Source organism: Trichosurus vulpecula, chromosome 1 (genome assembly GCF_011100635.1).
Source record: "Trichosurus vulpecula isolate mTriVul1 chromosome 1, mTriVul1.pri, whole genome shotgun sequence".
Lineage (NCBI taxonomy): Eukaryota > Metazoa > Chordata > Mammalia > Diprotodontia > Phalangeridae > Trichosurus > Trichosurus vulpecula.
Window position 1 is genome coordinate 480,294,062 of NC_050573.1, and position 15,103 is coordinate 480,309,164.

The 15,103-nt window shown below is 38.1% G+C and overlaps 1 protein-coding gene across 1 annotated transcript; it reads left to right on the forward strand.

The window, feature by feature from the left end:
- The first annotated feature begins 11,500 nt into the window (after nucleotides 1–11,500).
- GADD45G (growth arrest and DNA damage inducible gamma) lies at nucleotides 11,501–14,076 on the forward strand. Its single transcript, XM_036741734.1, has 4 exons — nucleotides 11,501–11,675; nucleotides 12,224–12,325; nucleotides 12,580–12,793; nucleotides 12,904–14,076. The coding sequence occupies exons 1-4, from the start codon at nucleotides 11,623–11,625 to the stop codon at nucleotides 13,012–13,014; spliced, it is 480 nt and encodes a 159-aa protein (XP_036597629.1). The 5' UTR covers nucleotides 11,501–11,622; the 3' UTR covers nucleotides 13,015–14,076.
- Nucleotides 14,077–15,103: the final 1,027 nt, after the last annotated feature.

Sequence of the window (15,103 nt, forward strand, 5' to 3'; positions counted from 1 at the left end):
CATCAAAACCATCTGCTATTGATTTTTTTAAAATGAGAGGTAGATCTAAGACTAAAGAAAACCCCAAGGGACAGATTTTATGGATAATTAATAGTCAATTTATTAGTTAGGCTAGTTGGCAGTCAATAAGTTGATGGCCAGTGGTTTCTCTCTATAACCAAAGACACCAAGAGAGACCCTGAAATGCCTTAAAACACTTTTGAAAGGAAATTCTCCTGAAAAGTGAAAATCCACATTTAAGGAGGAGATGGGTTAAAAGTCTTCAGCTCCTCCTGCTGAGAAATTGGCTTGATGAATCTGGATAGGGGGAGTCATTTCTATCCAGACCTCTCTATCTGGTTTTCTCCTTCACAAGCTGGATCACCCTAAACCAGGGCTGTACAACCATAGGTTTTTATTGAAACAATAGATGATATATTTTGATTTGCCATTTTAGTGAGAGCTCTGTGGTAGCAGGGCTTCCTTTACTGAAGCATTTATGTAAATTTCTATTGCTTGTAGACAGGCCATATAGACTGCATTTTGGACAGCCCTGCCCTAAACTAATGGAGAAGATAAAAAGACCCAGGTCCTTTCTCTCAGGGTAAGGGCTCATGGGACTAGGTTCTGTTTATACTCTAAACAGAAATTCAGGTTGAGTGGGGTCCTGCCCAAAATCTAGGAGTATGTGCCTTGAGGGCTAGCAACAATCTCATCAGTCAGCCCTCTCCTTCAGACACTGACTAACTTTAAGAGGAGTTGAGTTTTAATAGAAATGGAAGGGAAAAGGTGATGAATATAATAGTATAATATTAATTTCTCTCAGTTCAATAAAACACACTAATAATGGAGAATAAGCAAAAGTGGAACTCAAATAACCTGATGATTAATAAAGTGGAAAATATCAATTACCAGGGGGGAAAAACTCCTTAGTTTACAAAAACTGCTTGGAATATGGAAAAGTAATCTGCTAGAAATTAGCCCTAAACACCTTATACCATATTCCATAATACATTTTAAATGGATACATGATGTTAATATTACTGATTAGATAATATAAAAATTAAAAATGAGGTAGATCATATACTTCCCAAAGCTATTAGCAGGAGATATATTTTAACCAAACAAGAGAGAGAAAATTTCTCTGATTAGGGTTTGGTATCCTACACACATAGACACGTTTATGAGTGATTAATAGCCATGTTGTAAAACTACAAAGAACAAGAATGACTCAAAAGAAGAGATATGAGAATACACCCCATTTTCTCCTTTACAGAGATGGGAGGCACACAAGTGTGGGCATATTTTAGGTATTTTTATGTGTTGATCAATTACATTGACTTTTTTCTTTCTTAATATTATTTTTATAAGGCATGACTCTCTGGAAAAGGTAGAGAAAGGGATAGGAGGGAAAATTATGGTGATGTAAAAAACAAATTACATTAGTTAATTTTTTAATTAAAAATAGTTTATGAACAAAATATTAACAGTGATATTTACAGGACGGTCACATGGACTATATATGCTGCATGATTTAAGAATATGAATATGAAACCTGAGGAGAGGCAGAGGAGAATGGAAGACAAAATTGAACTTTCTCACAATTTTGTTCAATGCCTACTGATCCCAGTCATCTATCTGAAGAATTAACTGATAACTTTGAGGAATGCTTTTTTCTATTAAAAAAATTTATTTTTACATTAATTTATAATCTATTCTTAATGATTTTTTTAAAGAGAAAAACTTTTTTTAAAAAGCTTTGGAGAGTTGTTTTTTGTATCTTGGAAACAAAACAAAACTATATTTTCTTTGTCCACAAGAGGTCACGATGTAATCAGAAAAACTGCACCAATACTAAAATCTATGTGACAACCCTAATAATTAGTCTGATCTATACCTGATCAAGAATACCTTCTATGATATCCTCAATAAATTGCTATCCAATCTTTGCCTAAGTTCTGTAGTGAAGTGGATTTTACTGCCTCCTGATGTAGTACTTATTCCATTTTTGGATACCAAAATAATCATCATGAAGTTTTTTCTTAATAGTAAGATGAAATCTTTCTGCCACTGTACCAGCAAGCACCCTGACATACCCAGGATGGCCTGCTAGCACAGATTCTTTAATCTGCTTTTCTAGGAAAGACTGCTCAAAAAAGGGTTTAACAATCCTACTTTTAATTACATTCACTAGTTCAAGGGAAAAGTCAGCCCCTTGAACGTCAGAGAAAATACAAGCAGAGAAATCAGACCAACAGACAGTGCTCTGATTGCCTGAATCAAAGCAATATTGCTATACACTTTATATACACCACTGGATTGAGAGAGCCTTTACATCTGAGCAGTCAGGGAGCTCTGAACATATGGCTACTCAGAGTCTCGACCAGGGAATCAAAAGGTCCTTCTTATAAGCAAAGCCCAAAAGCAAAATACCAACTCAGAGTATATATACATTTCTCAGAGCCAGAAGGCATCATAATCCTCGTGACTCAGTGCCTAATTAACTTAGTACCAAAAGGTGTGAAAGCCTTCCTATAAGCAAGTCTCCCCTAAGCAAGCTTCCCTTAATGGTCTCCACTTGAGGCCTATTAATGGGCAGGGAAGATCTTCATATCCCATTAACATTACATCCACATATACCCATTGCTACTAGTTCTAACCTGTGGGGCTGTGCAGAGAAAGTATGATTCCTCTTTAATGACAGCACTTTAAATACCTGAAGACATCTATCATATCTCACCTGTCTTGTAAGGCTTATGATGTATTGTGCCATGTAGAATAAAATTTCTGAGAGCAAAGGCACTATCCCCAGTAGAAGTAATCAAAGTATGTGACATTTTCAAAAGAACTGCAAAGTATTCACAATCACATGAAAGAATGCTTCAAATCATTAATAATAAGAGAAATGCATATCAAAAAAACTTTGAAGTTTTACCTTACAACTTGCAAATTGGCAAAAAACAACTAAGCACATAACAATACTCAATATTGGTGAGTTGTAGAATGATAGGCAGACTAATACATTGTTGCTAGAGTGGTGAAATTGTACAATTATTTTGGGAATTTAAACCAGACACTCCATTATTGGGTTTATATGGTAAGGAAGCTATCAATAAGAAGAAAGTCCATCATCACTTGGGTGGTGGGGTGGGGGGTGGGGGTTGTTGAAGCTAAGATGGCAGAGTAAAAGCAGGGACTTGCTTGAGCTCTCCCCCAAATCCCTTCAAACACCTGTAAAAAAATGACTGAACAAATTCTAGAGCTACAGAACCCACTAAATGACAGAATGAAGCAAGTGTCCAGCCCAAGACAGCCTGGACTATTGCTGGGAGGGGTCTATCGCACAGTGCTGGCAGCACAGTGTGGCACAGCATGGGCCACACTGGCACAGACCAGGCCAGAGAGAGCCAGATGGAGCAGGCCTCAGGGTACTGAATCACTGAGCTGTGGCTGTTTCCAGACTTCTCAACCCACAAATGCCAAAGACAACTTAGCAGGTCAGTGGCAAAACTCTGTTGGACCTGGGTGAGAAAAGGGCATGGTCTGGCCCCAGCACCATGGTCTGGCCCCAGCACCATGGTCTGGCCCCAGCAGCTGCTCCTGGAGCTTGGGGCCCACAGACAGTGGGGGGATCAAGTGGCTGATCAGAATGGGAGGGCAAGGTTCTCTTCGCTGGCCCTGAGGCAGGATTCTGCTTGGATCTGGGTCACAATCCTGGTTGTCTGTCCCGACACGAAGAGGAACTATGGTGTGGCAGAGCTTGTGGTGGCTGTGGAGAGGGAGTCCTCCTAGCATTTACAAGGCAGAAAAGAGTATTTGAGGTCATTCACAGATCAGAGAACAGGTCAGGAGAAGAGGAAACACCTCTCCTTGGATCATACCACCTCAGAAGAACTAAAAATTTATAGGTGCCTATAAGTAGCTTGTAAACAGTAGCACAAAACCCCCGAAGCTTGGGACAGAGCACTCTCTACTCTGGAAGCAGAGTCATACCTTAACAAAGAGCTCAAAAGTCAAGTAATTGGCTTGGAAAATGAGCAGACAGTGTAAAAAAAATCTCAGACTATAAAACTTACTTTGGTGACAAAGAAGATCAAAACATACAGCCAGAAGAAGTTAGCAAAGTCAAAGATCCTACACCAAAAGTCTCCAAGAAAAATGTGAATTGGTTGCAGGCCATTGAAGAGCTCAAGAAGGATTTTGAAAATCAAGTAAGAGAAGTTGGGGGAAAATTGTGAAAAGAAATGAGAGGGATGCAAGAAAATTATGAAAAATGAATCAACAGCTAGTTAAAGGAGACCCAAAAATATTGAAGAAAATAACACCTTAAAAAATAGACTAACTCAAATGGCAAAAGAGCTCCAGAAAGCCGATGAGGAGAAGAATGCCTTAAAAGGCAGCATTAACCAAATGGAAAAGGAGATCCAAAAGACCACTGAAGAAAATAATTCCTTGAAAATTAGAATGGAGCAAATGGAAGCTAGTAACTTTATGAGAAATCAAGAAATTATAAAACAGAACCAAAAGAATGAAAAAATGGAAGATAATGTGAAATATTTCATTGGAAAAAGCACTGACCTGGAGAATACATCCAGGAGAGATAATTTAAAAATTATTGGACTACCAGAAATCCATAATCAAAAAAAGAGCCTAGACATCATCTTTCAAGAAATTATCAATGAATACTGCTGGGATATTCTAGGACCAGAGGGTAAAATAGAAATTGAAAGAATCCACTGATTGCCCCCTGAAAAAGATTCCAAAAAGAAATCTCCCAGGAATATTGTCGCCAAATTCCAGAGCTCCCAGATCAAGGAGAAAATACTGCTAGCAGCCAGAAAGAAACAATTTGAGTATTGTGGAAACACAATCAGGATAACACAAGATCTAGCAGCTTCTACATCAAGGATCAAAGGGCTTGGAATAGGATATTCTGGAGGTCAATGGAGCTACAATTAAAACCAAGAATCACCTACCCAGCAAAATTGAGTATAATACTTCTGGAGAAAAAATGGATTTTCAATGAAATAGAGGACTTTCAAGCATTCATGATGAAAAGACCAAAGCTGAATAGAAAATTTGACTTTCAAATACAAGAACCAAGAGAAGCACAAAAAGGTAAACAGGAAAGAGAAATCATATGGGACCTATTAAAGTTGAATTGTTTACATTCCTACATGGAGAGATGATATTTATAATTCATGAGAACATCCTCAGTATTAAGGTAGTTGAAGGGAATATACATATATATAGACAGAAGGCACAGGGTGAGTTGAATATGAAGTGATGATATCTAAAAAATAAAGGGGCAAGAGAGGAATATACTGGGAGAAAGAAAAAGGGAGAGAGAATGAGGTAAATTTTCTCACATAAAAGAGGCAAAAAAAGGCTGTTATAATGGAAGGGAACAGGGGGGAAGTGAAAGGGGATGAGTGAGCCTTGCTCTCATCAGATTTGGCTTAAGGAGGGAATAACATACACACTCAATTGGGTATCTTACCCTACAGGAAAGTAGGGGGGAAGGGGATAAGAGGGGGGAGGATGATAGAAGGGAGGACAGATGGGGGAGGGGATAGTCAGAAGTAAACACTTTTGAAAAGGGATGGGGTTAAAGGAGAAAACAGAATAAATGTGGGGGGATAGGATGGAGGAAAATATAGTTAGTCTTTCACAACATCACTACTATGGAAGTAGTTTGCATAATGATGCATGTATAACCTATATTGAATTGCTTGCCTTCTCAAGGAGGGGGGATGGGGAGGAAAGAAGGGAGAGAATTTGGAACTCAAATTTCTAAAAACAAATGTTAAAAACTGTTTTTACATGTAACTGGGAAATAAGATATACCGGCAGTGAGATACAGGAATCTGTCTTGCCCTACAAAAAAGTAAGGGGAAAGCAGATGGGTGGGGGAGTGGAGTGATAGAAAGGAGGGCAGACTGCAAGGGGCAATCAGAATATATGCCATCTTGGAGTGGGTAGGGAGGGTAGAGATGGGGAGAAAATTTCTAATGGAAATGAATGTTGAAAACTAAAAATAAACTTTTTTAAAAAAAGAAGAAAGTCCTTATACAAACCAAAATATTTATAGTAGTGCCTTTCTTTTGATCACAAAGAATTGGAAACAAAATAGATACCCATCAATTGGGGAATGGTTAAACCAATTGTGATACACAAATGTAATGGAATATTATTGTGCTATAAGACATGATGAATGTGATCAATATAGAGAAGCATGTAAAGATCTACATGAACTGATATAAAATGAAGTAAGCAGAGCCAAGAAAATCACATACATGACTACAATAAAATAAATGGAAAAAAATAACCACATACCCAAAAATTCAAAAATGAAGATAACAAAATGATAAAAATTAAGCATGACTACCTAAGACACAGAAGGAAACTTTCAATTCCCAGCTTCTTAGAGATGGGACATTCACAGTTGTATCATATTTCATGCATTTTTGGACTTTTTCAGTATATAATTATTTTTTGCTTTTTTTTTGTCTTTAAAAAATGCTGTTTCTTAGGCTTGTTCTCTGAGAGGGGATTATGGGTGGAGGGGAGCCTGGGATTAACTATGATAGTGTAAGAAACAGAAGACACTATTAAAAACTCATTTTTAGAAAACTCAGACCATAATATACTTTATGAAGTATATAATTTAACACCCTTAATAAAATTTAACTTCTTTAATCTTATCAAGGAACATCTACATTGAAATACAATGGAATGCCTCTCCACCTTAAAAAAAACCCATGATTCTGCTCATTTTTGCTATGATTTAAATATTAAAATATAATTTATTTAAAAAAAAAACCATGGTTGAGAATCTTAACATCGAACTCAAATCAACTGAGTGCAATCTTAATAACTTGATAGATCATCCCAGTTATTGTCCTGATCCTCCTCATCTCCCTCCCACCAGGAATTTGAACTCTACCTTCACCTTGGCTCTTATAGTGAGTTTTTACCTTATCTTGCCTAGAACTAGGCCTTCACATTACTACCTAGCCACCATTTCCAAACTAAGCTGTTTGAACTCCAATCATTTTCCTCATCCTATCATTTTTTTCTCCAACCAAATCGTGAACTCTGTCCCTAGATCCAACTTGAGTTCTAATAGGTGGACTTTCACCTTAGCATGGCAAATAGTTTCAATTTTTTCAAGAAAATATGAGTCAAGGTTCTTAGATGAGAGGTCTGGGAGAAGGAGGACCTGTGGGAGTTTTAAGGAAGAATGAAAAGGTATGTAATGGACACTGTGGTAAATAGGATAGTGAGTTAACTAGGTATGTATAGAAGGATTGCATTGCCAAAGTGAGGTCTTGCTGAGGTTAACATAAATTTGTGGTGTATCCAGTCAGCATGGTTTCATGGTTTTTTCCAGCTTTGTTCATCCACATATGAGAAGGAATGAAGGCAACAGATGGTGGGAGTAATCCAAGACTGAGGCTTGTCACGGTAGGATCAGCAATATAATAGGGAGGAAAAGTCTCAAGGACAATGTAGAGATGAACTGATCCACCAAGGGGTTAAGATGGGGAAGGAAAAAGAATGTAGCTAGGGCAGGGGTTATGGCCTTGAGAACTGAGAGATTCAAGGTCACAATGCATATGAAGAACAGGGTTTGAGGTTGCAACTCACAGAGAAAGATGGAATGAAAATAAATAGTGATCAGATAAGGGAATTTCAGAGTTTATGTACATGTAAGTGGTACGTTTGTGTGAAATGACAAGGTCAAAGGTATAACCATCTTTGTGTATAGCTGACATGGAATGAAAGAGTAGGTCATGTGAAATTAAGTAATTTCACATAAGGTTTTTTCAGGAGGTATAAATACATAGTGCCCTACTATGAATGCGGGAGTTGAATAGAGAGATTGCGAGTCAGGCACTCATTGAGGAAAAGAGCCCTCTAGAAAAGAAGGGATCCTACCAAATTTCTACTTTATACAAATATGGTCCTCATGACTAAACCTAGGAGAAACAAATCAAAGAAAGAAATCTATAAACCATTATTACTAATGTATATAGACACAAAAAAATTTTAAGTAAAACACTAGTGGAACAGTGATATCAACACATCCAAAAGATTGAACCTTATGACCAGGCTGCATTATTAGTAAAGAATACATTCTCTGTACAATATAAGGAAAATTATAAACTTAGTAGACTTAATTAATAACAAAAATAACCCAACTAATTTGATTATATCAATAGATGCAGAAAAAAGCTTTTGATAAAATACAATACACATTTCTATTAAAAACAATAGAAACATAAAACTTTTTCTTGATGGTAGATATTATCTATCTAAAACCAAAGACCACATTTATGGGGTGCCCACTTTGTTAAGCATTACATTAAACTTTGCCACTTGGCTAAGAGACAGCTTGAGCACGTGAATTTGCTCCAGGCAATGCCACCTTGGCATTCTGGAGGTTCCAGCACCCCAGACCTCATCAACACTAGGGGCCTTTGTTAAAATTAGAAATAAAGCAAGGATGTCTATTAACACCATTATTATTTAACGTATTGTTAGCAATAAAAACAAATGAAAAGAGAGCAAGTGTAGACGGAGAGGAAACACATTATCATTTTTTGCCTATCATATGATGGTCTACATAGAGAATGTAAAGAGTGAAGTGAGCAGTACCAGGATAACTTATATAGTGATAACAAGAACGGTGGCACTGAGAATGGGGCTTTATCTGTTTCCCAGTGCTAATCTCTATTCATTATAGAATCGTTGAGTTTTTACTGCTTTAATCTGTCTAATGTTAGTTACTGCTGGTCACAGCAAGAATAGCACATTTGGGAAATAAACTGAACAGTTTAATGTCTTTTATGTGATCAGGAAAAAAAGGAAAATTATAAAAGTTTCAGGATTGCTAGGTAAAGTGGTGCACACCTAGGGTTCCTGCTACTGAGGGGACTGAGACTGGTGTTCACTTAAGATAGGAGTTCTGAACTGCTGTAGGGCTAAAAGCAGATTGGGTGTCTGTTGTGAGTTTGGTACCAGTATGATGAGTAGCTGCGGCTGGAGGAAGGGGGTACAGGGAACCACAAGGCAGCCTAAAGAGGTATGAATTGGCCAAGGTAGGAAAAGGAACAAGCCAAAGCTTCTGGGCCAATCAGCACTGGTATCAGGCCCATGAGTGGCTGCTGCATTTCCTGGATATGGAAGGGGGAAGAGGGAAAATGGGGGAGTCAGAATTACTTACAGTTTCACGTATTGGCCTGTGCAGAAAGTGATTCTTGTCTGCAGATAAAATTATTTAAATAAAGTGATTTATTCCTCCATAATTAAAGCATGTATTTTCTTTTTAATTTTTTTTTTGGCATAAAATCCAAAGGGGCTTTCTGTTGTAGATTAAAATTGATTTCTCCCAATGACCTGAAATTCACAAACCACAAAAGTTTAATATTTTACAAATTATATTATCAAAATAATAGATGTAATACACAAATTTCCTTATTGTAAAAGCTGACAAATGTGTGGAAACCTCTGTCTCTAATACTTATTTGTGGGGAGAAAGTACGTATTTTAAAAGTTTTTCTTCACCTTAATAATCCCTATCTATGATCCAGTAGATAGCTGCATTGGCCAGAGTTATTTTTCTGATTTAAATTGTTCCAAATACAGTCAATGTTTAATAGATATTCCATTTGATATTTTGGCCATTTAATGAATATCATGGCAGTATTATTATGCAGTATTTTCCTGCTTTTCCATCCCTTTTGAACCTCACAACAAGTATTAGTTCCCCAATCTTACAGATTAGGGAATGGAAGCTGAGAGTGGAAGTGATTTTTTTTTAAGAGTTCACACGGAATGAGTAGTCGAGTAAAATTTTGAGTCTTTTTTAAATTCACTGTCAATACTCATTTCAGTAGAGCATAGTTAACTCCTCATAAATCGGCAGGTACCTCTTCTGGAAAAAAAAAAGGTTATAACAGGCACTAGTACATTCTTTAACATACAAGAGTATGTTAAAATACCATTGCAAAAGTTTATTCCAACTTCATTCTTTCAATGCTATTATTGAAAAAAAATGGATAGAATATGTAGCTGTGTGAAATTAGAAAACTCTTTCTTTTAATTATTCTGGGATTTATCTGCTTTCTAGGAGGGCATCCGGGGCTCAGAAAACACCTGCTTTCTTTAAAAATTATCTACCAGAATGATTTAGATTTCTCAATAGAAGAAATATAGAAAATCCAGAATCTAGGTATTTTACAACCCTTGTGTCTTTCTGCACCTTAGAGGGTTTCCCACAGGGGCCCCAACTTCACAAACTACCCGGTTAAGAGTACGAAGTAATAAGTTCCCCTTTCCAAATGTATGTGTTTTGAGTGTAGATCAACTAAAAGAGAATTCAGATCCCTTAGCTAATTTTATCGTTTCCCCTTTAACGTATAGCGTTTAACTGCATGAATGAAATGAATAGAACCATACTCTAAAACCCTAAAGCCAATCAGACGTAGTTTATCATTCTAGTTTGCGAGCAAGAGTTGGACTTTTGCCCAAATTGCTTGCGAGCACTATTGTTGAAAGCGTGTATGAAAGTTAAAACAAAGAACACACAGTCTTTAACCTAGGAGACCGTCGCCTGCGCCTAGGGCACCCCAATCCAATTGCACTTTGGAAACGTGTGCAAGTGGAGACATTCAACTGCAATAACAGATTGGATGAAAGAAAAGAGTAATACAATTGTCCCATCCTGCGCCACCCCCACCCCACTACCCATCAGCAAATCCCCACCCTAGTGGCAGGTGGACAGTGTTGCTATGAAGAAAAAGAATCAATTGTCTAAACTCCAAACTGCCACACGCCAGACCTCCACTATTGTGTGCCTTCAATAGAAATGCAAACGAGCAGCGTGTGCCATCCACAATCTGCTCCACTAAGACTCATTATTTATTCAGGGCTTGTGCGGATTTTGGTAAAGTTTTCATTTCAGTCCCAATCCCTATTTATACTTTTAAACGTGCATTGCTAATGCCAATTTCTGTTCTTTAAGAACTGGGAGTTAGCAGCAAATAGGTTTTGTTCAATTTCTGCAAGCTAGAAGCAGTATTTCAAGTTTTATTTTACTATTATTTCCCTATTAAATGAAATACTCTTGAATGGTTAAGATTTGTCGAAAAATTTTTGCAGAGATCTATTCTTTTTTTTATAAACAGCAGTTTCCATTAGCCAAACCAACTTTTTCTTTTCTTTCCTTTTTATGATTTAAGAGAGAGAGAGATTAAATTTACAGACTCCAGTCTGCCTGGTAACAGCATAACAAAAGCAGCAGATTTGAGGCATTGTAATCCCTCAACCCCCCTCCACTCACAAACACCTCCTCCCCCCCCCCCCCACACGTGGCCTTCTGGCACGAGTCGGCCAGCCTACAGCCTTATTACCATCATAATACTCCCCTGCCTCAGCCAATCAGTGTAAGGAACTCCACCAGCTGTCTTCTCAGCAGTCAGAAAGAACATAAAGAGGCTCCTGAGGAGACTCCTCTAGCATTTTACTTGGTTACCAAAGGTTGCTCTGTCTACTGGGATCTTATCCATTGAGTAAGGAGCAGCCAGAAGCTTCTTCTCTTCTTTGTGGATAACTTTTTTTTCCCCTTCTCCCTGAATCATGACTCTGGAAGAAATCCACAGCCAGGAGATGGTTACCGAAAGCACCAATAGGTAATTATCAACTGGCAGCTGCTATTGCGAAAGGAAATCCTTGCACTAGGCTGTAGCCAGGGCAAGCTCCTGTACAACTGGGGAGCACGTTCTTAGATCCTGAGCTGGAGCATTCCAGCCTCTGCAGGGAAGGACGGCTCCCTATTCCCCTGACCTTTCAAAGTGCCTTCCTTTTGCTGTTTCTGCAGGGTGCAGAACGCCAGAAACTTTTATTCAAATAGCTCTGATTATTTCGCCATTTCAGCAAAAAAGAGACCACACAGTTTTTGGTGGGATTTGTAGCTACTGCTGTGTAGGAGGAAAAAGGAGGGGGGAAGGGTTGGTTTACGGAGGCTGTGGGGCAACTGGGGTCCCCTTCTGTGGAAAGGCTGTAGGAAACATCTGCAGTAGTAGCATGTGTTGGGAAGGATATTTGAGAACTTGCACTTCTCTCACCTGTGTTCACAGTACCTACCCCCGACACCCGGAGAGGCCTTAATGATTTTTCCCCCTCCCTCCCCTTTCTGGTCTTTCTCTCACCCGCATGCTCTCTTGTGCTGTCCCTGTAGGATGCAGAGTGCCGGGAAAGCATTGAACGAACTGCTGCTGTCCGCCCAACGCCAAGGCTGCCTTACCGCAGGCGTGTATGAGTCTGCTAAAGTCATGAACGTGTGAGTATCCTATCAAGTGGCCCCAGGAACAGTTTCTTTTTTGACTGCAGTGTGAAGTGGGAATCATTGCTACACCACCCAAGGAACATGTGGAAATCGAAGCAGAGGACAGCCCCGCAAACACACACACACACACACACACACACACACACACACACACACCCTAAGTTGTAAATTCAAAGTAATGTTGTATTCCTTGTTTTGACACCCAGGATCTAACTTTCTTTCTCATATAACTTTCTCTCTCTATACAGCGATCCAGATAATGTGACTTTTTGTGTCCTGGGTGCAGACGAGGAAGATGAAGGTGACATTGCTCTGCAAATTCACTTCACTCTCATCCAGGCTTTCTGTTGTGAAAACGACATCGATATTGTTCGAGTCAACAATATCCAGAAGCTGGCAGAGATTGTAGGTGCTAATGAGGATTCTGGGGAGCCCCAGGACTTACACTGCATCTTAATCACAGTGAGTATCTTTTGACCCTGTCTACTTCTTCCTTATCAACATCAAAAATAAATTTATTGATGTTATCTATATAGTAAAATACTTGAATATTTTCCCTTTCCTCTTTGCAGAATCCCAATGAGAGTTCCTGGAAAGATCCAGCTTTGGAAAAACTAAGCTTGTTCTGTGAGGAGAGCCGAAATATAAATGACTGGGTACCCACTATCACTCTGCCTGAATGAGTATGATAGCCAAAGGCACTGGGAGGAGCCTTAAAACCTTTGTTGTCTTATCAACTTGGTGCTACACGCCTGGGCTAACCAACCAACCCGTGGCTGATTCTGTAGATTAGCATGGAGGAGAAATCCAGAATTGAGCTGCTTGGAATGGTGTACAGTGGGCTGTTGCCAACAGAAGAGAGGAGAGTGAACATACTGTGTACGTGATTGGTTAGTGCCCGCCAGTAAGCCTTTGTGGTGCTTCAGCACTGGAGTGGATGGCTTACCTTGGAGCTAAAAGAATATTGGAAGTTTATAAATCAGATAAAACTGTCTTGATAAGGAGAACAGGTTGAGGAAAGGGAAAAAAATAGCTACTAGAAGTTGAAACTGAGCTGTTCAGCAAAAGAAGGGAAACACTAGCTGGGTCATGGACCCTTGGACTTAACTAAAAATTACAAGTGAACAATCTTATTTACCAGGGACTTCTGAATTTTTCCAAAATTGGTTATTGCATTAATCCTAAAAGAAGTGGTGCTTTTGATGAAGCAATGATGGAAGTTTGCAATAATAAACTTATTGAAAATGAAGTATCCTATTTGCTTGTTTTGCTTTGGGGAGGTAAAACAATTCCAAAAGCATTACTCAACATAAGCCACTAAGAGATTTCAGTTCTATCTAGGCAGCGTGCTTGTTTGAATCTTTACATTTTGTGACTTACTATGGCAACTCAAGCAAACTGTTCCAGAGAGGAACAAGGCTCATTTCATACTTTTCCCTTTAAGAGATCCAAATATTACAAGGTAGTAGCTAACTGAAGATAAAGCAAATGTTTTCTATTTAATTTGATAATCTGACCTTTTGCCTTCTCTCCTCTCTTCTATTCTTTGCTACAACTGGTTATCACAATGTCTGGCACTGCATACTTAATAAGCTCTGCTTTTGTGGTAGGTGGCCTTTGTATGCTCCTCGAGCGATCTGACAGACTATTCCCTAAGGAAATATTTGTGTCATAAAGCATTGATGTATTAAGCACATCCAGCAATAATTGCAAAGGCAGGTATATTAAATATTACAGTTGATATCTATATTTGACATTTTGCTTTTAATTTTTTTCAATTTTGCTTTTAAATATTTTTTCAATTAACAAGTCTATTTTTTCTCCCTCCCACCCCTCCCCATTAAAAAAGAAAAAAACAAATGTAACAAATCTGAATAGTGAAGCAAAATAAATTCCCACGTTGTCCATGTGCCCAAAATACATATTTAATTCCACATCCCCGAATCCATCAGTACTCTGGAGTTCTGATAGGTCATTGTTTTGATCAGGGTTTTTAAGTCTTTTTAAAGTTGTTTGTCTTTACAATGCTAAATAACTTCATTGGAGCATGAATTACTCAATATTCTTCTGTCATTATGTTAACTGAACAAAGATTTGAGCAAAAATGTCAAGGCATTACATAGACATGATTAATTAGGCATACCACTTACATCTGCTATAACTATTTTGAGTTTTCTTCTTCCTCACACAAAGGGACCATTATTCACAAATCTATTTGCAGTCTTACAAGATTAGTTGTTGGGGTTTTTTTTCCAAGTTACTTTTTAAAAGTAATGTGGGATTTGTTTTAGTCTCTGCATTGGTGTGGGAATTCCTGGTGTGGAAAAATTGCTACATGAATGCAAATTGGGAACATCTGTAATTTATAGTCTTCAGAGAATTTTGGAGTGTTACTGAGAGCATGACTTGTCCATAGTCACACAGCCAATATACCTTAGAGCTCTGAACACAGATTATCCTCCACCCACTCCCCCACACCAGGATTGACCCTCTATCAACTTAAGTTTCTTAGAAGATTTGAAAAAGCATATGGTTAAGGAACAATTTGACTAAAATTCAACCTTTTTGTTAGGCTAATATTGCATAACAAGTATTCATGGGCTAATTTCATATCTCAGTCTCATGGCCTTTAGTGGGGGATTTTTCTTTTTTAATCAGGAGGACTTTAATTTACTTAATTTTTGTAAATAGTATTTTTTTCCAGTTACATGTAAAGATAGTTTCCAACATTAATTTTTTTTATAAGATTTTGAGTTTAAATTTTTTCTCCTT